The sequence below is a fragment of the Triplophysa rosa genome, linkage group LG9 (assembly GCF_024868665.1).
Source record: "Triplophysa rosa linkage group LG9, Trosa_1v2, whole genome shotgun sequence".
Classification (NCBI taxonomy): domain Eukaryota; kingdom Metazoa; phylum Chordata; class Actinopteri; order Cypriniformes; family Nemacheilidae; genus Triplophysa; species Triplophysa rosa.
Genome location: NC_079898.1, coordinates 19,208,511 through 19,231,127, shown reverse-complemented (window position 1 = coordinate 19,231,127; position 22,617 = coordinate 19,208,511). Strand labels below are relative to the sequence as shown.

The 22,617-nt window shown below is 38.3% G+C and overlaps 3 protein-coding genes across 4 annotated transcripts; 2 read left to right on the top strand and 1 right to left on the bottom strand.

Moving 5' to 3' along the window:
- Positions 1-583: 583 nt before the first annotated feature.
- mtres1 (mitochondrial transcription rescue factor 1) lies at positions 584-2,850 on the bottom strand. The gene is made up of 4 exons (XM_057342235.1): positions 2,772-2,850; positions 1,865-2,272; positions 1,692-1,764; positions 584-1,447 (listed from the first exon to the last, which is right to left on the bottom strand). The coding sequence occupies exons 2-4, from the start codon at positions 2,269-2,271 to the stop codon at positions 1,265-1,267; spliced, it is 663 nt and encodes a 220-aa protein (XP_057198218.1). The 5' UTR covers position 2,272; positions 2,772-2,850; the 3' UTR covers positions 584-1,264.
- Positions 2,851-3,638: 788 nt separating this feature from the next.
- matn3b (matrilin 3b) lies at positions 3,639-7,496 on the top strand. 2 transcript variants are annotated; one of them, XM_057342640.1, is made up of 6 exons: positions 3,639-3,807; positions 4,555-4,926; positions 5,712-6,287; positions 6,413-6,544; positions 6,761-6,862; positions 7,117-7,496. In XM_057342640.1, exons 1-6 carry the CDS (start codon positions 3,639-3,641, stop codon positions 7,164-7,166), a joined length of 1,401 nt encoding a protein of 466 aa, XP_057198623.1. In that variant the 3' UTR covers positions 7,167-7,496. The 2 variants fall into 2 exon arrangements, with proteins under 2 accessions (XP_057198623.1, XP_057198621.1); XM_057342638.1 differs by lacking the exons at positions 4,555-4,926; positions 6,413-6,544.
- A 301-nt stretch (positions 7,497-7,797) lies between these two features.
- Positions 7,798-21,625, top strand: wdr35 (WD repeat domain 35). Its single transcript, XM_057341982.1, has 29 exons — positions 7,798-8,037; positions 8,233-8,350; positions 8,537-8,608; positions 8,697-8,789; positions 8,873-9,001; positions 9,091-9,224; positions 9,336-9,501; positions 9,607-9,752; positions 9,856-9,981; positions 10,293-10,478; positions 10,627-10,659; positions 10,860-10,916; positions 11,024-11,084; positions 11,950-12,094; positions 12,502-12,571; positions 12,827-12,880; positions 12,966-13,075; positions 13,292-13,508; positions 14,235-14,315; positions 14,565-14,701; positions 15,819-16,022; positions 16,842-16,988; positions 17,194-17,326; positions 17,429-17,539; positions 18,010-18,174; positions 18,409-18,549; positions 19,201-19,357; positions 20,453-20,693; positions 21,038-21,625. The coding sequence occupies exons 1-29, from the start codon at positions 8,014-8,016 to the stop codon at positions 21,186-21,188; spliced, it is 3,609 nt and encodes a 1,202-aa protein (XP_057197965.1). The 5' UTR covers positions 7,798-8,013; the 3' UTR covers positions 21,189-21,625.
- The last annotated feature ends 992 nt before the right edge of the window (positions 21,626-22,617 follow it).

Genomic DNA, 22,617 nt, shown 5'->3' with positions numbered 1-22,617 from the left:
AAGATAACGGATCAAACTTGCAGTAGATTTGTATGTTTTGTATGCTGCTTGGCGCTGCACATTTTGCACTTGGCTGTATTTTCGTCAGGTTTATCAAAGTGAAACCAAGCATCGCTGTGCGCTTTCAATATGCTCTTCTGTGCTCCGGACGTGACTCTGGACCGCAAACTCTCGCAACGCACTAATCAAATATCTAGGCACAACCCGAAATGCCAGCATAACCAATCAGAAAGAGAGAAAATAATTAAAAAAATTATTTATAGACCCAAACGATCATTGTTTTCACCATCGATCGTCGCTGTCGCGTTCGAGTAATCGAGCACTCGTGCCCATCCCTACAAATTATTATGATCTTTTCATGTTTTTCAACATTTAGTCAAAGTGATATTCACCAAAAATTAAAATTCTGTAATCATTTAATTACCCTCATGTCCTTTCATACCTGTATAAATTGCTTCGTTCTGATGGACAGAGAGAAGGATATTTGGAAGAATGTTAGCAAATTTCTGTTCTTGGACATCATTGACTACCATAGTAGGAAAAATTAAATGGTGTTCAGAGGTGCCCCAGACAGAACTGTTTATTTTCCATTTTGTGTTCAACAGAATAGAAAGAAATACAATTATATTTTTCTACTAGTAGTGGATGATGTCTTAGAACTGAAAATTGCTAATATTCTTCCAAATATCTTTCTTTGTGTTCAACAGCAAAGAAATATATACAGGTTTGAAACAACTTGAGGGTGAGTAAATGATGACAGAATTTTCATTTTTAGGTGAACTATCCCTTTAATGTCTTGGGAAAGTATACTGTATTCTGTAGAATATTTGCAATTGTCAGGACATTTAATCATTCTATATCCTTCAGATCATATAATAAAAAACTTTTTTTAAATACGTTTTCTTTAATACAGTTTAGAAACACTTTAGTTATGCTGTGCACGACTGTCTTGATATTGGCTCTGTTATAGTGCAGATGTATGCCAATTCTTCTCACGTCTACTGATCAGAAAAGCCACAAAAAAAGGAAAACAACGCATATAAGACCACATCAATTTCTAAACAACAGGATGTATTTGTGTTCCAAATGTCTTCAGTAGTATGAAGGAGTCATGATAACTATTTTCATGTTCATCAGACAGTGAAGAACACAGAATGAGGAAAACTGCAGTCTGCTGAAACAAACGATAGAAGAGTTGGAGAAATGCAACTTTTGTCTTATTTTTTAATCGGTCACTTTTCAAAACAGGGCATAAAATCTCTCTTCACTGCTTATACACGTCCTTTCTGGGAAGTTGGAGGTGTTTCCAGCTTCTTAACATGACTTTTTGCTTTTCTGCATCTTTTGTCTCTCCAACCACCTTTTTTAAGATCACTCTCTTTAGTAAGACTGTGTCCATTTCCTTGTCTTCATTTATGATCAGATCCAGGTTGTCACCCACTTTAACCTGTAGGGAGAAACAGACAAACAGACATTGACTTACATTAGATGCCATATTACATTCATTTTGAGTTCACATAAAACATAAAAAAAGTCGCCATTATTCTCACATAAAAGTGTAAATAAAAATTAAACGTGTAGGATAAACTACTGCTACTAGTCAAACGAGTTAAGACAAAATTTGCTAGGGAAGTTAGATATTTCTGTGCAGCGGTTCTCCTACACAACGCCACTACATGGCGCCGACTCACCATTTTACTTTTCTTGGTAAGACTCTGGCCGTTCAATCGCAGTTTGTGGCTATAGAAAGCATCCTCAACACCACTGCAAAACAGATACACGGTGTTAATGACATTACGACTAAAAAACACTGCAGACTGCAGCTCAATGGTGGAGAAGAATTTATCTCAAGACTTTAACTTACTTTCGTGCAATATCCAGTCCAGACTTCAAAACTAGATCAAAGCGTAGAGACTGCACAGTTTTCTCATGGTCTTTGTAGTCTTTAGGTAAGCCCGGGTCATCTTGAAGCTCATTCTCATAATCACTAGCTTCTGGATCTTCCTCTTCCTCCTCCTGCACCGCTCTCTGTTTTCCTTTCTTTCTTGTGCTCTTGAGTCTTGTCTGGTGAAGCGGCCAGCTCTGTCGTCCGTCCCACAATTTTGTCCACATGGTTGTCTGGGGAGCGGCTGAACCCCACACCTGACGAGCATGTAAGGTTCGTGGACACCACATGTTCAGACCTGAGCCATGACACGGCGTTAGTAGCTGCAGAGAGTTTAATCTGCCCAGCTGCCGCAGGGCCAGCGCCTGCACTGACAGACTCTGCATTCTGTACAGTACGTTGGTAATGTAACCGGGGGAAAACATTAGGGGAAACAGTTATATACAGTACATCACAGGTTTTGATACAGCTTGTTATTCATAAACAGTTACACAATATGAATCTGAACTGATTTTTTTCTTTTCCTGCACGCCTACATTTGAGTAAATATGCATATGCACTTAATGACAGGTGACAGGTTGTCTAAACTTTATAGTGCCAAAGGACCTGTGTGTGTAAGTTACAGTTTTGGAAATAAATCATTTAAGGAGCGAAACCCAGACGAAATGTAACCAAGGAATAAGGAGTAAAATAGTATAATTAACGTTAGTAAGGATATGACCTATGCTTATCATGACAGCATATTCAAAATCTGGATAAACAGTGTTTCCACGTCAGCAACGGAAGGAAGTTACTTCAGAATAAAACCTTACCAACAAAAAAAGCAAATACATCACTAACATAATCTTTAACACAAAATAAAACTGACAAAAATACGATTTTTTACCTCCCGAGCTGAGAGATATTTTCTCTCTTTTCTCCAACTGACAAACGAGCAGAGTAAAAGCAAACCCGCAGATGCTGCTGCTGTAGTGTATTTATGATAGCGCCCTCTACATGCCGGATGTATTATCATGTGGGTATTATTATAGATAAATAGTACTAAATCTCTTAAAATTAAAAGGTTATGTCCATTAGCGAATAAACTTTTTATTCAACATTATATAGCTTACTTTGTGTACTATGTATATCAAACGTTTTTGTTTTTTGTAGGCTATTGGTAATTATATTGTTCAGCCTTAATTTTTAGGGATTTTTTATTTGTATATACAGTAAACACAAAATTATATTTTGAAATGTCACATTATTAATCTATTTTTGGTATTAATATGTTTTTTTAATGTTTCAGGAATTTCCCATTGTAGTTTTTCTGAATTTACCAGTTATAGGTATGTGTTTAGGTAAAATGAACAATATTTCTCCCAAATTTAAAATAAAAATATAATGCAAATGTTGCATTTATTTGCAGAAAATGAGAACTGGAGAAACAGGTCAAAATAACAGAATGCTTTGTATTTTTGTAAACCTCAAATATTGCAAAGAAAACAACCTTTTTGTTTTTCGAATTGCAATTATTTAGTTGTTTAGCCTTTAATTTTTGTGAAATGTGTGTCGTTCTAGTGATTTTTAGTGTCATTCTACTGTTGCCCATCTTTATGAAAGACCAAACGCCCGCCCAGTCAAACCCACTTGCTTGGATTGGCTGATGTTGGAGGATCGGGGGCCAGCTGCTTTAAAATACGTGAAAGTCTTCTCCTGCCAAAACCGCGGGTCAGAATAGGCACAAGAACTACTATAGTCTATCCTTATCAACATGACGCGCTTTATTAGCCTTTTTGTCTTTTATTTCTCTGGGTTTTTAATGGGGGTACAAGGCACGTATGGCCCATACATACGGAACCAGAACCAGCTGTACGTGGACCGCCAGAGATCTCACTTCCCTCCTAATATGCCTGGACAGGGGAACTCTATTAATTTTGGAGGTATGGACATTATTATATTAATGTAATCTAAGTAGTTGGATTGAGTTATTGAATGTTAGCCTATTTAAAAATAAATGTGAAACTGTTAATGTTTTCATGCAATACAAAATTCAGACTAATGAATGAAAAATTGCATTGGGGTATAGTTGACAAATAAACCATACCACGTGTCCTATGGTGTGACAGCAACAATTTAGAGAACTGTATATAATTTTATATAATTTATATTTATTATATAAACTGGCATAAGAGAGATTTATCTTAATTTTTTTCTAATTTTTGCTATCACACCATAGGACACATGTGCGGCTTATTTGTCAAGTACCTGTATGAACATTATATAAAAAAAACCCATTTGAGAAATATTTTGACAATTCTCTTTAGAGTGCAAAAGGTACCAAGTCCTGTGTGATATGTAACTGAACTTCACACTATTACAACATTAGTGTGGTTTTATTAACACATGTGCTTAACAATGGATTAGAGACCGTTATGACTTTTTACTAGTGCTTGAACAAGACCTTTAGCCTGGCTACTGTAGCTCTTGTTTTTGCTATAAAATCAAAAAGTGTCATTGATCATCACAACCACATCTTGCTTTAAACCATCAGAGAAATAGCTTTACTTGGTGCTTTTCCCCGCACCTTTTCATGTTATTTTTTATCTTTCTTCCTCTGTCTCTCTCTCTCTTCATTCTGCCTTCTGTTCTGCTCTCTTTTTTTTCTTTCCCTCTCTAACCAATCGAAGCTCATGGCTTTAATCACAGGTTTCATGGCTATCATCATCATCATCCTCACCATCATCAGCAGCGGCCACCCTGGAAAGGGCCTCCTTTTAATTACCACCATCCTGTTTTACCTGTCCAACCCATCTCACCTGTCTTACCCGTTCGACCCATCTCACCTGTCATACCCATCCGACCCATCTCACCTGTCCAAACCGTTGTGCCAACAACACCCAGAACACCAGTGACATCACCTGCCCCAACAGTGCCCATGCCACCACTCACCACGGTAGCCACCTTTCCCCCACCTCCTCCAACACAGAGTACAACCACTCATCCACCGGTCAGTACCACTCGTGCCACAACTGCCCCTGCTGAACCTCCCACGGTCCCAGGTAGACCCATCCTACCCCACAGGGGGAAGAAGAACATTCTGTCTTCAGTTCCTTTAAATAATCTTATCTCTCTTTCTTGCAGGGGAATTCATTTAAACTGAAGGGTTGTTTAGTATTAAACAAACAAGGTTGTGAAATATATCTGAACACAAACAGCCATGTACCAATAATGTGATTATTTTAATAAATCTAAGCTTATTGTTCACAAAAATGCAGCTTTAACCTTGTATAACAGATTGGATTAACCCCAAAGAAAATTTTAGTGCTTTCATAGCACAGGAGAATTTATTGAGATCTCTGTTATATTTTATTTACGGATCAATCGTGTCATAAGTTTCACCTAACATTTCATACAAAACACAAAAATACATACAAATGAAACAGTTGTGTAAAAAACAGGAACAACAGAGAGCCGCACAACTGATCATTTCACATCTCTTGTGAAACTCTATACAAATACATTGGACTATTTCTTTGAAGACAATTTTTGGAGACAAGCAGGAGTTCTAAGCAAAACACGTTTTTATGGTTCTAATCTCATTACTCTCTAGGAGAAACAATTGAAATATAAAAAAATATTTATGTGTCTTTGATATTTCCTGTCAGTGCTGTATACTGAGAAGCATCTCTTTCTTACGAAGAATTTAAATATTAATTTATTTAAGCACCACATGCTTTGCAGTTATTTACAATTTTTGATGATTGCTTATTTACCATATTAAAACATCACCCTGACAAAAAATGGCAATAATGAAAACTGTATTTCCAATTTCTCCCCTTCACAGCTCCAGCCGAACTCTGCAAGAGCCGGCCGCTGGACCTGGTCTTCATAATTGACAGTTCTCGTAGCGTTCGCCCTGCCGAGTTTGAGAAGGTGAAAATATTCCTTTCCGATATGGTTAACTCGCTGGATATTGGCTCAGATGCCACGCGAGCGGCCCTGGTCAACTACGCCAGTACTGTCAAGATTGAGTTCCTCCTGAAAAAGTACTTCAGCAAAGCAGACATCAAGCAAGCTTTGTCCCGTATTGATCCGCTCTCTACAGGAACCATGACTGGCTTGGCCATCAAAACTGCCATGGAGCAGGTTTTTACAGAAGAAGCAGGGATGCGGCCACAGAAGAAGAACATCCCTAAGGTGGCCATCATTGTGACCGATGGGAGACCGCAGGATAAAGTGGAAGAGGTGGCAGCAGCTGCAAGGACTTCTGGGATTGAAATATATGCCATTGGAGTGGATAGAGCAGAAATGCGGTCTCTTAAATTTATGGCAAGCCAGCCTATGGAAGATCATGTGTTCTATGTGGAAACATATGGCGTAATCGAGAAACTCACATCCAAGTTCAGGGAGTCTCTCTGTGGTAAGAGAGTAGAGAGCATCAAAATTGTTTCCTCAGGAAAAAAGTTACACAAATAATCTTTAGATGAATCAAAACTGTGATAATTAGTAGTGACATTTATTTAGCTAATTCAGCTGATTTTGCAGGATTCGATGCTTGTGCACTTGGGCACAACTGCGAACATTTTTGTGTCAACAACAATGCTTCTTATTTCTGCAAGTGCAGGGAGGGATATGTCCTCAACTCAGATAAGAAAACATGCGCTAAGCAGACAAACGGTTTGTTTAAGATAAAAAAATTATGCATCTAATTGCAAATATTGGATGCATAATATTGAGAAAAATTTTGATGCATTATAAAAAAAAACATGATAAACGCATCAAAAAATCTTTTACTCAAACTAAAAAATTATCATTAGTGACATGCAATGTTAATAACCATATTGAATATAACAAGTCAAGGAAATATTTACAGCCTTACTGTTTCTTTTTCAGAGGAGGCGAGAGGGGGTTTATCAGAGAATCCCTGCATGTGTGAAGCTCAGATCGCATTTCAGAAGAAGGTCCACAACAGCATACAGCAGCTTACCAGCAAACATATCCTTTCAGCTAACTGAACTGGCCTGTTTTTCTTTTTTGTAGTCTAATATCTTCACATCGTAATAATGCGTTTAGGTTTTGCTTGCATTTGTATTTGCGTTTAATGAAGTGTTTATGTGTTTAACATGTTGTCTATTAATATAGTCATATTGCCCCTTGTCTGTCTGGGCTTTTAGAAAACCAGTCCTTGGTTTTCTAACAGTCCCGATGATCATGATGTGATCTCTGTTTTTATCCTTAACGGTTCTTACTGGATGACATCACAAACAGGGTGCAACAGTTTGATATCCGTCGGGAATAGAAGATGGGATTCATAACTATAATATAAAAGTCAATTAATCTCACTTAAGATGCCTAGTGCATCAAGAATAAACCTTTCGTTTTATTTAATCTGTTAGTTTAGTTTTATTTGTAGTGCTTAAAATTATATTTAAAATTTCATTATGGTATATTTATATATTATATATTCACGTTAAGTTTGAAATGTTTTCTTGTGGAAATGTAATTTTATTTTGAAAAGGTTGACAATCAAACATGTTACCTTTGCTTGTTTTATAGCAAAATGTAAAGTGTGTGCATAGTGTCCTTTGTATGATATTGTTTATTATGGATGCCTGTACAAATATGTATGAACAAATAAAAATATTATTGGAAACTTTTTTTGCATTGTTTTGTATTGCTTTTTCTGAATGTATTATAAAATAGATCTAAATCACGTTATTAAATTATTTTCAAGTCATGTTATTAACCTTTAAATCATAATAATATGATGTCAAACAGTTAGTTTAACCATTTACAAATATTTTGTTATTTTTACTTTTTTTTTTACAAATCTAATGAGATGATAAAAGCATACAGTGGATTTCTATGCGGACTACAAATACCGTGACCCCGCGAAATGGACGTCATTTCCGGATTCTGGTTACCTAGAAACCAAGCAAACCGTTTTACAGATGCAGAATAAATGCATGGAAGTGACAACGCTCTTTTAAATGCCTTGAATAGCGGTGTTCACATGCGATATTGCTTTAAGGAAAACAATACAGAAATATTTGATATTACTCAAAGTCGTCGAAACAAGAATAAAACATTATCGTCCGAAAGACAAGCAAACTTAGTGCAAGCTAAGAGGCTAAGCTAAATCTAATATGTTTATTTATCTCAGTAAGAAGGTAAGCGTGACATATACCGCACAATCACTTTGAGTACAATTTAAGTATTTGCTCTCAGCTAACCTGTTGACGCTTATGTTGTGATCTATCGTCTAGCTTGGCTATCTATATTCAGGTTTTTTTTGTGAATGCGTTTGTCATAATGACAGCTGCATATTAGCTGTTTCTGCATATGAACTTTGTGTTTGTCCTCAGATTGCCATTCCAAACAATACGATTTTAAAATGTGTGTCCTGGAACAAAGAGCAGGGATTCATAGCTTGTGGAGGAGAGGATGGTCTTTTAAAAGTACTCAAGCTTGAAACTTACACAGGTAGGATACACATGCATGCAGGGTTGTCTTCTGTCTGTCTGTGTCTGTCTCATCTGTTTAAAATATGTAGTTTTATACAATGCACATGTGTTTCAATAAATTCAACAAGCAGTGACTGTTCTACAGGGTTTTGAATCAGTTATAAATGCTATGGCTGTACAATCGTCTATGATCGTTTTGTCTTAGATGATGCTAAACTGAAAGGCCTGGCTGCTCCCAGCAACCTCTCTATGAATCAGACACTGGAGGGCCACAGTGGTAAGAAGGATGAAAATGTTCAGTCCTGTATGAGTTTTAATATATTGTTTGTATGTGGTGATGTTTTAAACTGTGATTGGCTGTACAGGTGCAGTGCAGGTTGTGACGTGGAATGAACAGTACCAGAAACTGACCACCAGTGACCAGAATGGGCTCATCATTGTCTGGATGCTTTACAAAGGTAGACATAATTACATTTAGAAAAGTAATTATATTTAATGATTTTAAATCAGTCTGATTTAATGTTTTTTGTGTGTCTAACAGGATCCTGGTATGAAGAGATGATTAATAACAGGAATAAATCAGTGGTTAGGAGCATGAGCTGGAATGCTGATGGTCTGAAGATCTGCATTGTATATGAGGATGGTGCCGTCATCGTGGGCTCGGTGGACGGTGAGCACAGATATGCTCCCCACTCCACTTTGTCATTTTGTTATTTTTGTTGTTTGGCTAGTTTATAGTGTGACTGTGTAAACATGCAGGAAACAGAATCTGGGGTAAAGAACTTAAGGGGACTCAGCTGGCACATGTGGCCTGGTCACCAGACAGTAAGATCCTGCTGTTTGGGATGGCCAACAGAGAGATCCACATCTACGACAACCAGGGAAACTTTATTGTGAGTGCTTTATTATAGTTGCTTTTCATGATGTTGTAGGTTTTCACTTTTATTGAAAGTCAGTTTGAACACTACAAATAAAACACAACTCTCCTGTTTATTTGTGCCCAGATGAAGATGGCCATGAGTTGTTTGGCGAATGTAACAGGTGCCCTCAGTATAGCAGGTATTCACTGGTACCCGGGCACAGAGGGCTATCTAGAGCCAGGCTGCCCCTGTCTGGCTGTTTGTTTCACCAATGGGCACTGCCAAGTCATGCGGCATGAGAGTGATGACAGTAAGCAAAACATGTATTTCAAATTATTCTTTATGTCACTCCAGTAAGGACAGAGAGAATGAAAAGGAAAAAAGTCAAATAAAAATCTCTCAATTTTTTGTGTAGATCCTGTGATTATTGAGACGGGAATGTGGCATGTGGCCAGTATCCAGTGGAATCATTGTGGCAGTGTTCTGGCTATAGCAGGAAACCGAAGCAGTGGTGCTGAGAAGGAGATAAACGTTGTTCACTTCTACACACCATTTGGAGATGTGAGTACAGGTCACTTATTGAAATCGGAATTTTGTTATTTTACATACTACCACCATTATGCCAAATGTTGTTTATGCACTCATGTGATCTCATCATGTCTAGCACTTACGGACTTTGAAGGTTCCAGGCAAGCAGATGACTGCTGTATCATGGGAAGGTGGAGGACTTCGAATTGGGCTGGCTGTAGATTCCTTCATATACTTTGCCAACATTCGGCCAGATTACAAAGTAATTACGTTTTATTAGGCTTCATTAAATTAATTTATTGATGGGCATAAGGTGAAAAAAACATGTAAGATCTGTTTGGAGACCATGGATGAATGTCACAGATGTAACTCTTGTCTGCTTCCTGTCATAATTTGGAGATCACCATAATGTCAGTGTTATTGTCTGTCTGCTCAAATAAACAGGATTCGAAAAGATGCAGATGACCCCAATCCAAACCTCATTAAACATCAAGAATGGTTGTGTACTAAAACAGCTGTCGTTGAATTCCATTGAGCATCTCTGATCTAGCATATGTTCCTCTGCTTCTGTAGTGGGGTTACTGCAGTAATACTGTGGTGTATGCATACACACGTCCTGATAGGCTGGAGTACAGCGTGGTCTTCTGGGATACTAAGAATAATGAGAAGTTTGTCAAATACGTCAAGAGTCTCATGTCCATCACCACTTGCGGGGATTTCTGCATCTTGGCAACCAAAGCAGATGACACACACCCACAGGTACACAAACTGCAAATACACTGTTAAATGTTAAATAAACAGTTAAATGGTTATTTAACTGCTGTTCAGATGTATGTTGTATCTGTTTGAGGGACGATCTCATCAAGTGCTAACTGTGTACGATTGTCTTTTTTATCATCATAAACAGGAGGATACAGAAGCAGAGTCTGGATCAACTGTGGTAAAAACACCCTTTTTAAACCAAATGCAGTGGAAAGCAGATTTTAATAGATAATGAAAACCCGAGATTCTATCATGAAGCTGTTGTTGAATATTTTAAGGGATAGTTAACCCAAAATGAAAATGTATTTGTTCAAACTCATTGGTTCTGTAAGTGAACTTTGAGAAAGCTGTTCTTAAGAGCCAACCTCTTTACCACAGGCATTTGATGAGCTGTCATATCAAAAGCCCCCTATGGATCCGTCTAAGAGGAGAAAGGTATTATAAACATATGCAAAAAGATATCAGATATTTATCTAATGCTGATTTGAGTGCTGTAATCATGCAGTAAAGAGAAATAAAATTTCTTTGTTCTCTTTTTGTAGTATGTTTTGGTGTTGTGTAACTCCATTGGAACCCCCCAGGACTCCAAATATATTGACATTGGTGAGTGAAAAAAGCTCACTAATTAACTCAACTCAACTCACTTTTATTGTCACATCACCACTTGTGGTGAGTGAAAGTCTTGGGTGCGTACTCCATACATTAAATGTGTGTCGATTAAACCTGACCAGGGTAATAAGAACCCCAACATTACTTTGATACTTGCCAAATAAATAAATATAATAAACACATTTAATGTACATTTGATGGATTATGTCTCTATCACTCCGTCACAGAATGGTTTCTTTTTTTTTTTTCAATGATAAGCATAGAATTGCTTGTGGTAAAAATGATGAAATAACATCAACACACTTTGTAAAAAGCTGTGGTGGGAATCCCGACTCCCTTCCTCTCGCTCTCACAGGCATCCTGCTAAATTCCTCCCCTGGTTGGGAGAGCAGATCTGTGGGGAGGAAGATATGTTCACCTTGATGTTTTTTGGGAAGATTCCAGAGCAACAGCAGCACACACACAGACAGCAGAATTAATGCTGCCTTCACGTGCTCTCGGATATTCAATAATTCCCACTTCAACCCGGAAATAATGTATGGAACGGTGCTCTTTTAATGCTAGCAGATACTTGTAATGTTGAAATGCTGCTAAATCATTAGTAACATTAATGTTTTAATGTTACTTAATACTTTTAATGTCGCTAAATCCAAACGTTACTTTCGGGTTGAAGTGGGAATTAGCGAATTTCCGTGAGCACGTGAAGGCAGCATTAGACCATCTCATTGAAATATATGACTCCTCTTTAGGTCAAATGTAGATGGGACTTTTTTCACACCAAATGTTTGGAATCTTTAAAATGGTCAAAATTTTGATATGAAAGCATTTGACACTTTCCTGGATGTTTTCTCTGTAATAGATCCGTTTTTCATCACCATGACAAAGACTCACGTGATCGCTGCATCTAAGGAGGTGTTTTACGTTTGGCAGTATCGTGTGGCCAAGAAACTCACCGCTCTTGAAATCAACCAGGTGGCCAAAACCAGAAAGGAAGGTCGGGAGAGGTGAGGGTCGAAGGTTACCAATGGCTTTTTCTGAATTATCTAGTGGATTGTTTAAAAGCCTATAGTAGATGAAAAAGACCACCTACCTTGCAACCACACAGAATATATATATACGTACAGTACAGTATATATTAAATCTTTGAACCAACATGCAAACTCTTTCAGCCTCCAGTAAAAGTGAGCCAACATTCAAAGTTTGTCTTGACAGACTTTCCTTTTCTAGTTTGTGTTATGTGAGGCATACAGTCTGTGTTCTGTCTGCCTGTCTGTCTGTCGATACAGTGTGAGAGACTGTTCGCTGGCGGCAGAACTGTTTAACCACTCTTCAACTACACACTACGTCATTTCTTCTGCATAATGTTTTTTCACTCTGTCTTAACCTCTCTCTCTGGTTCTCTCTTCTGTAGGGTTTATCACATTGATGACAGTCCAAGCGGAACATCAGATGGGACGCTGAATTTTGCCAAAGCCTTCACAGTGAGTACACTTTCACACCCACTCACACCTGTGGCTCTCTCAACCTCCTGTCAGTAGATTACTGGGAAACACCCAGTAAAACACTTCAGCTCGGACAGTTTGTTAGGTCTTTTTTACCTTTAATTTCCCCAAGGTACTTAAGAGCAACTCAGATTTCATTTTTTTCCCCCAAAATACAAATCATATAAACGTGTGAAATGTGGGGGCCTACTTAACAACATTTGGGGCAGACATTAACAATTTTATTTGTTTTAGGGGACAAGAGATACGATCTGCTGCATCACAGCATCAGACAGGATGCTTATAGTGGTACGTTTGATTTACACACGGGACAGATGTGCATCCTCCGCCCAAAGCACTTTGTGTGATTTATTTGTGTTTGTTATGTCCACAGGGTCGTGAATCTGGTGTCTTGCAGAGATACAGCCTGCCCAACATCAGCCTTCTTCAGAAATACTCCCTCACCTCTAGACCATATCAACTGTCTCTCAATTGTAACTCCAGGTCTGAGCTCTTTCTCTCTTTCTGACCCATGTAACTGCAGAACATATAAGCACCATTAGTGTTACACCGTTGTCCCAACCAGGCACTCTACAAGCCATAAATGTTAATCAATGTTAATCTGAGTTAGTTTGCGTTATTTTGTCCTCAAGCAATATTTTCGTTTTTTGTGGACAATGCAGCTGTTTTTGTATGCTGACCTTCATCTTCTGTTTCCAGCCGTCTGGCTATTATAGACATAACCGGCTTGTTGACATTTTTGGACGTGGAGACCCGTGGTTCATCAGGGGATCCAGAGAGCAGCTCCACAGCCGGAGACCCATCTAAATTTGAGCGCAAAGATGTCTGGGATATGAAATGGGCAAACGACAACCCAGATCTGTTTTCAATGATGGAGAAAACAAGAATGTACGTCTTCAGAAACCTGGACCCTGAGGTAACAGCGTTTTCACACAGTTTTAATATAATGCAGATGTAAGGAATATACCATAAATGATGCCTTCATAGGGAGAACAATCACAAATCCTGTCCTTCCAAAACCTAGAATGTCCAAATTCACGTTTTTTCAGGAAATGGAAAAAACACTATTGTCAAAGTTGACTAGCACTTTTGAATACATTTTATTGGTTAGATGTTTGCAAAACCCAGTGACAAACATAAAGGGTCACTAATAGCAATGATTTCTGGCAAAAAATAAAAATCACAAAATATGAAGATAAAAGGTTTCAGAAGGACATATAACTCGTACTGTATATACTCATATGTCATTCCAAATCAGATTTTTGGAAAAAACCTTTACAGTTACGAACGATCGTATACACATAAACATTCTACGTATACTTTGAAATAACTGATACAGAAAAACAAGCATTTTGAGATAACCCTACTCACTTTCTATATGTAGTTACTATATGTAGACGTTTGTATGTAGGATTCAGGAAGTGGTGCCTTTGTCAAATAAACACACCAGCCTCAGTAAATCACAGAGCACATGGACTGTAGTTTAGACCACCTACAGCTGAAACTCATAAAAGCTTTTCCTTTTCGCACGGACAGGTAGCAAGGGTGTGGCTTACAGGTCCAGCTCACATATTATATACTGCGGCCATACTTCATATAGAAATGATCAAGTAATCTAAATTGTGTCATGTTTTGAACACAGGAGCCGATTCAAACATCTGGCTTCATCTGCCACTTTGAGGACCTGGAGATCAAGTCTGTTCTTTTGGATGAGATTATGAGGGTTAGTTTTCTGTCTCTTTGTCATGAATAGAATTTCTTGCCTAGTACACTTCAATTTAAAACTTTTTCTTAGTAAAATCTTTAATATATAAAAAAACTCTTTAACCTTAAAAAAGTATGTAAAGTATGTGACTGGAAATATCATGGCAATAAAAAAGTTTAAAACACTAAATGGAACACTAGTGGAAACACTAAATGGAGTCTTTGGATTGTAACTATTATAAGAACATCTGATCCATATGTTTTAAAGGATCCCGAGTCTCCAAATAAAGATTATTTAATGAACTTCGAGATCCGCTCACTGAGGGACAGCAGGGCTCTGATCGAGAAGGTTGGAATCGAAGACGCTTCCCAGTTTATTGAAGACAATCCCCACCCGCGCCTCTGGTAAGACACACACTCATTCCACAAATGATATGGAGCGGTTTAAATATTTACCTAAGCCTACATATACACAGAAAGAGGAATCCATGAATGAAAGTATAGTCAGAGCAGCAGTAAAACACTGTGTGTTTCCTCAGTGAGGTGGTGGAAAGTGTTCAAGTTTTATAGTCTGAATGAAGTGTGAGGTACAGTTTTATGGTCTGAATGATGATGCTGGCTCTGGGGGTACATGACAGCAAGTACACTTTTGGAGAGATTTCTTTTATTCCTGTCTCACCGTTGGGATGAAAAAACTGTAATAAACATAAACTGTAGTAAAAAAAGACACTTTAGTGTGCAGTTATTTATGGTAGTGTCCATTTAAAAAAAATGTATAATCAGCCAAGACAGAGATGAGATGAGAGAGAGATGTTACCTGGAGGGTAATGCTTGATAGTCTTGGAGCGGCTGTATTGATTTAACAGCCCACAGGAGTTTTAGTGGCTCTGTCAGTTCTCACAGCACAAGGAGGAATTTCAGATCAGACTCTTGACACAGCGGAGGGGAGGCAAACCCAGGCGCTACGTTAACTCATGTTTAATGTAATTCACTGCACCTTATATTAGTTGTGCCCTCTTTTCACATAGATTATGCACAGGACGTGTTACAGTTGCAGGAACTGAGGAAGGAATTCAGAAGTTTAAAGAAAGTATCTTGACTCTCTTTTCATCTGTGTGTGTAAGGATGTGAGCGTGAGAGCTCAAGAGTCGTTTTTGTTTGGTTATGCTCATCCTTAACATGCCAACGTGTCAGAGGTCAAAGGTTTTCTTGGCTTTCTGTGAGAACATGAAAAGATCCCAGACAGACTTGTTTTGCCTTCATTTGTCACTTTCTGTGACTCCCTAAGTATGTTTAGAACAATACATCTTATTTACAGCGGAAAGATTTACGTTAGTTTAGTTTTGTTTCTTTATGGTGCAGATTAGGCTTAATCTCAGTGTATATAATCTTTGGAAATGAAATAAATTAAAAGAAAAAAAATGACAAAAGTTACAAAATAAAAAAAGAAATGTGAATCTTTAGGCCTTCTGTACCTCAAGAAAATTCAAATATATTGTATGTGGTATCTCTGAACCTCCAGGCGTCTGTTAGCAGAAGCAGCACTGCAGAAGCTGGATTTGAAGATGGCTGAGCAGGCGTTTGTGCGTTGTAAAGACTACCAGGGCATTGAATTTGTAAAGAGACTGAGCAACCTGCAGAGTGAAGCCATGAAACAGGCCGAGGTGGCCGCTTACTTCAGCAGGTTCGAGGAGGCAGAGAGGATGTACCTGGACATGGACCGCAGGTACACACAGGTGTACTGCATAAATATCTTTACATTTCTTTCATTTACTGCATTACATTTCTTTTGACAAGCACACTTTACTCCAAAAACGTTGTACTAAATTAAACTGAGGAAAACCATGTAAATAAATCAATTCCTTTCCTGTGGCTCAGTGGTTAGAGCATGGCACTAGCAATGCCAAGGTCATGGGTTCGATCCCAGGGGATTGCACATAGTCTGAAACAAAATGTATAATACAATGCAATGTAAGTCGCTTTGGATAAAAGCTTCTGCCAAATGCGTAAATGTAAATACAACCTCTTTAAAAACATTTAGTCTAGTCTTGTTTTACAAACCTAAATGAATTTATGCCGGCTATGTTCAAAGAAAATTTGAAGTGCAGAGCATTTGACTTCACTATATATTACATAATACAATGACCAAACATGGTCTATTTGTTTACGTTCTGGCATACAAAAAGAAATCAAGAAATATCCATATTTTAATTTATTAAAGTGCTACATAAACTACATTGATGAATGATGTTAGATTCAAACAAAATTATGCTCAAATAAATTGGATTTGGAGTTCTGTGTCTCAAGTTATGGCCAACAGTTTTTTAATGCAGAGCCAACACAAATGGATTATGTAAACTTCCATTTGAGAAATTTAAATTGATGACATGCAATGAAATTAGGTTGGTGGTCAAGAATTGTGTTGCATTAGCTTATTTTGAATAAATAAATGGAACCAAAACAGATTTTGATTACATCAGTGATGTAATGTTACGTTAAAATTCCTTGCATTGACTCTCTCTATTGATCTCTTCGTTCTCTGTAGGGACTTGGCTATCAGTTTGCGGATAAAGCTCGGTGATTGGTTCAGGGTCCTGCAGCTGCTGAAGACGGGGTCAGGTGACTCTGATGATGCTCTGCTGGAGCAGGCCTATAATGCTATTGGAGATTACTTTGCAGACAGACAGAAGTGGTAGGTCATGAATATGTGTATTATTCATACGTGTATGCATGTGTTTCTGTATGGATGTGTGCAGGTGAAACCATATACTTTGGTCTCAGACACCCTTGGGGAATTGTTCCTGACTTCCTGTAGTCAGTGTACTGTAAATCGCTTTGCGTTAAATGGCATTAGAGACTGCATTATTTACAGTTAATGTGATGTGTCTGATCCACAGGTTAAATGCTGTACAGTATTATTTGCAAGGTCGTAATCAGGAACGTCTGGCTGAATGCTATTATATGCTGGAGGACTATGATGGTCTAGAGAGACTTGCAAACTCTCTACCCGAGAACCATAAACTGCTACCAGTGAGCCGACCTCTCTGTTTTCTGTCAATCTTTCAAATCAACAATTCTAAACTAATTTTAAAGTCCTTGAACGTCTGCTTTGTTATTTATTTGTGTGTGTAGGACATTGGTCAGATGTTTGTTACCGTGGGGATGTGTGAGCAGGCAGTCAGTGCTTTTCTGAAATGTAACCAGCCCAAAGCAGCTGTCGATGCCTGTGTGCATCTAAACCAGGTAAGGGTTCACACAGAGATATTGTTTTTAAACATGCTTTGAACATTTGATCCTTGCAATCTAGACACAACCTGATCCACTTGCATTATGGGTACAGTATATAGAGCTCGGGTATTAATGGGAATAAGCATTTCTAAAACTTCTTCTCTTCTCTACTTCTCTTTCTTCACTGACCACATTCAGACTCTCTGCCCTTTCTCTGGGTTTGCTGCTATTGAGAGATAATGATACTTCTACCAGTATGAATTAGTTTAAATGAGAGGTTTTGAGAGATCAGAGTGCTCATCATTAGTTTTACTTAAAGCTCCAGATGCAGTTGTAACCATTAGTAGTCATTATATTGTCTGAATGGACGTTTGCTGCTCATGGAACCATTAAATGTGTGATAAATGTTTAGATCTTTATTGATGATACAAATGTACAACAGCAAAATAATTTATTTTGAAGTGTGTGCGTGTGTGTATTTTCAGTGGAACAAAGCTGTTGAACTTGCCAAAAACCACAGCATGAAGGAAATTGGTCCGCTGTTGTCTAAATATGCCTCGCACCTGCTGGAGAAAAATAAAACTCTAGAAGCTGTGGAGCTTTACAGGAAAGCCCATCACTTCCTGGATGCAGCCAAGCTTATGTTTAAGGTTTGCCTGACTGTTAGCTTAAGATTGTTAGAATCTTCAGTGTTTTGCCAAGCAAGATTCAGCTACTGTTGCATCATCCATTTTTGGGACAAACTGGAACTCCCCAAACCCACACTATTTAATACATTATGTTATGTTTAATATGCAAAAGTTATTCTGCTAGTGGTACTAAAAATTAAACCCTTTAAAGTTTAATAGTCATATACTTTATAATGACATGTGCATATGTGACAGATCGCTGAAGACGAAGCAAAAAAGAGAACAAGACCATTGCGAGTGAAGAAGCTTTATGTGCTCGCCGCCCTGCTGGTGGAAAACTTCCACACTCAAATCAAAAGCTCACAGCAAAGCAAAACCAAAGGCAAAAAATCAGAGGTACTTAAACTTATCAAACATACTCATATACACTCAGAATTTCTTTCTACTTAAAGGTCCAGTGTGTCATTTTTTGGAGGATCTATTGACAGAAATGCATACATAACTATTTCTTCAGAGGTGTATTAAGACCTTACATAATGAAGCGTTATGTTTTTATTACCTAAGGATGAGCTATTTCTATCTACATACACCGCGGGTCCCCTTACATGGAATTCTCCATGTTGCTTTTACAGTAGCCCTAAACGGACAAACTGCTCTACAGAGCGTTTCGTAAATACATTATCTCCTTCATCAAAGAAGCAAATACGTGACAACATCTTAGTTCTGTGTCTCCGTAGTGCTTTGTATGGTAGGCGGGAGTGAGCCGTTGGTTGCAATCTGCAACCTCACCGCTAGATGCCGCTAAATTTCACACACTGGACCTTTAATGCATTGTAATTAGATTTACTACAGGACTAAGCATTTAGCAAATTTCCTATTTTCTATGAAGCTCAAAAAATATATAGTAGATGATAAGTTACGCGCTACGCTGTGGTGTGCAGCTGCTGTCTGACTCACAGACTGAGAGCATCAGTGGGGCAGGAAGTCAGTTGTGATAAAGGGCTCATTTAAACCTAGTGGGTAATTTGTGCGTGTGATTTATTTCAGGCTACCAGTGCATTAGCAGGGCTGTTAGTAGAAGATGAGTCGTCTTTAGACAGTCGTATCCTGGATGACGCCTGGCGTGGAGCGGAGGCCTATCATTTCTTCTTGCTTGCGCAGAGACAGCTGTATGATGGCAAGGTGGATGCAGCTATGAGGACAGGTAACACACACACATACACAAAAAAAGTGGAACTAATAAGGCATATTATGTTAAAAGTTGAGATTTATCAATGCAACCCTAACCACTAAGCCGTAGCGTTCCTGTGGCTCAGTGGTTAGAGCATGGCGCTAATCCCAGGGGATTGCATATAGTCAGAAACAAATGTATAGTACAATACAATGTAAGTCGATTTGGATAAAGCGTCTGCCAAATGCATAAATGAAAATGTACCACAGTTAGCCAAAAGTCATTTTTGGTTGACTCAAGTCAGGTCTTTTTCCTTTCTTCCTAGCTAACCATGGTCTTACAGAAAATGTTGTATCTTTAAAATATTTGACGTCTTTGATTCTGTCTATATGTAGAACAGATTTTATTTTGTATTGATTACACGTTTAACTGTATATTGTGTTTAGGTGTGTCCCTGTGTTTTTGTGCTTATGTTTGATGATCTCCATATGCATATTCTGTCAATTAGGTTTGTAAATCTGTGTGAGTGAGTGAGTGAGTGTCCTTGTTTTTATATCCTGGTGGGGACCTAAACCTGAATGCACACCAACACATGGGGACTCGTGTCACCGTGGCCCGTGGGGACCAAAATTGAGGTCCCCATGGGCAAAAAAAATCGTACAGAACAATATTTTTTTAATATCTAAAAATGCTAAAAGTTTCTATGATGTTTGGGTGTAGGGGATAAAATATAAAGATTGTACAGTATAAAAAACATTACACCTATGGACCGTCCCCACGGAGATAAGAAACCAGACATGTGTGTGTGAGTGTGTGTGTGCATGCATGGTATGTCTGGCTTTGTCTGCACACACACAGTTATCACTCGCCTGGACAGAGAAAACAAAGTAAAGCATTTGGTTCTCAACATATAGACTCGTAAAAGAACTTTGCTTACACTACAGTCTAGACAAGTATGTTTAAAGCCCGACCACCTGGAAAGACATGTGCATGTATGGATGTACTGTATCTATGTGTGTGCGTGTTATTGCTTTCATATTCATTTCAATATTTCTATGACTGTAACTATAAGATCTTTCTTTTCTCAAGTGTACAGCATAGCTGCAATTACTTCTTTTTTCTCTCTAGCTCTTTATCTCCGTGATTATGAAGATATTATCCCAGCTGTGGAGATTTACTCTCTGCTGGCAATCTGCTCCTCTGCCAACTGCGCGTTTGGTACTTGCTCACGTGCCTTTATTAAACTGGAGTCTCTGGAATCGCTGACTCCAGATCAGAGGCAGCTTTATGAAGACCTGGCCCTAGAGATCTTCACCAGACACAGCCCGCGAGACACCCGGCAGAGCCAACAAGACAGCCTTACTGAGGGGTAAGAGAAAAGACTAACTACCAGATGTGCTTTACGACCACACCGAGCGTATAACCACCGGATGGATTTCTCATGGTCTGTTTAAATGGTAACTGAGGTGTATCTTCTGTTACGACTGGCAGACGGACCTGTGAGGTCACAGTGACGCAAATATAGAAGTTTATAGTTTACCGTTTTAATCAAATTTGTTTTTTAACCTTTACACCACACTACTCTCAGTAAATGTAAATGATTCATGAAATACCTGCCCTAGTTAAATACATACAACACTTAAAAAAGGAAGAATTTTGAAATGAAAGGAAAATGTAAATCTCTTACTCTTGCTCACTCTCTGTCTCTCTCAGGCCAGAGGGCAAGTTGCCAACCTGTATAGTGACAGGAAGAGGGATATCGGAGTACCAGTTCTGGATGTGCAGTGTTTGTAAGCACTGTGCTTTGGAGCAGGAGATCACACAGTACAGCTTCTGTCCTCTCTGCCACTCCCCAGTGGCTTAAATACTTCCTGTCTTCTTTCCCTCATGCTCTAATTGTAAATGTCAAACACTTTTTACATAGGTCACAAGGAACTCGCAATGAGCCACAGAGTTTTAAATCTGTAAAATGTTCAAAAACAAGTTAGGCTTATTTATAATTCTATGAAATTCATCATACGTGTATAGATTTTCTATATATTTTTTAAGTTACATACCAGCATTATACACAGTGGAATATAAGTAGCGCTTATATGTTTTAAATGTCACAGATCCTTATGAGTAGATGCTTTTCAATTTAATAAATGTAATGTGTGTATAAGCAAAATAAAAATGAAAGGTTCAGCACTTCATTTTGTGTTAACATTTACAATAGAAGAAAAAAACATGCAATTACAGTATATGCATAGGATCAGAATTGATACATTTTTGTAATATGTAATAGTTATCCAGTAAATTATTTACAGCAAATCTATCCATTCTACCTAATTTTTACTTTGTCCTGGCTTGCGTTTTCATACAAGGCTGACCTCTATACAGGGCCGGATTATCCAATGGGCATTATGGGCACAGGCCCAGGGGCCCATGCGTGCTTGGGGCCCAAGAAAGGGGGAGAAAATGTTTTCGCTATATTCATTATGCCGTGTGCCTCTCTGGCCGCACACACGCAAGTGCGCACACAAAACCGTGTTTCTAACGTACGCAAGTCTGTCTCTTGATTTAGTAACTTTTACAAGCCCTTTAGCAGCTTTTGTTCAGAAGCACAATGCGATAAATCAAGCGACTTTCCGATAAACTTTAGCTTTCAGTGGGAAAATGTCCCCCGCGAGCGCAAGGTCTCTCCTTCCCCGCGCAGGGATCGTCTCATTGAGCGGCAGGAAGAAGCAGCACATTCCACAGGTGACTCCTGAATGAAACGAGTACAAAACAGCGTTTCCAACAACCTGTCACTGTTATCCACTATTTGAATGTGTAACCATGAACCCATTTCGTCTGTAAATATGCACATGGTTACCATGACAGAGGCTGTGTGAAAGAATATAGCCAAAATCGCCGCTTTTTATAGAAACTGAAAAGATGTAAATGAGAACGGCTTTATTGTTGTGAATATAAGATATAGGTTAAGTTAGAATACCCTCACGGTTGTCTTTAAAATCTTAAAAAGGTAAGAGTTTTTTTTTACATGTATTTGGTGTGTCTTCGCCAATAATTAATTTTATATTGATGTTGATCAGGTCTATCTGCCTTAATTTACCGATTTTTAGCCTAAGTTATTAGAAAATCCAGAGTGATTTTACATACATTGCAAAATGTTAACTTAAACAGACTCGTAACAGTATAACTAATATTCGTTAATGCCGTTTACCATTACACGCTTACATAAGAACGTGAGTCGCGAAGTGCTTGTTACACAAATAAAGTTGAACAAATGGACAAATTACTCTTATAGTATA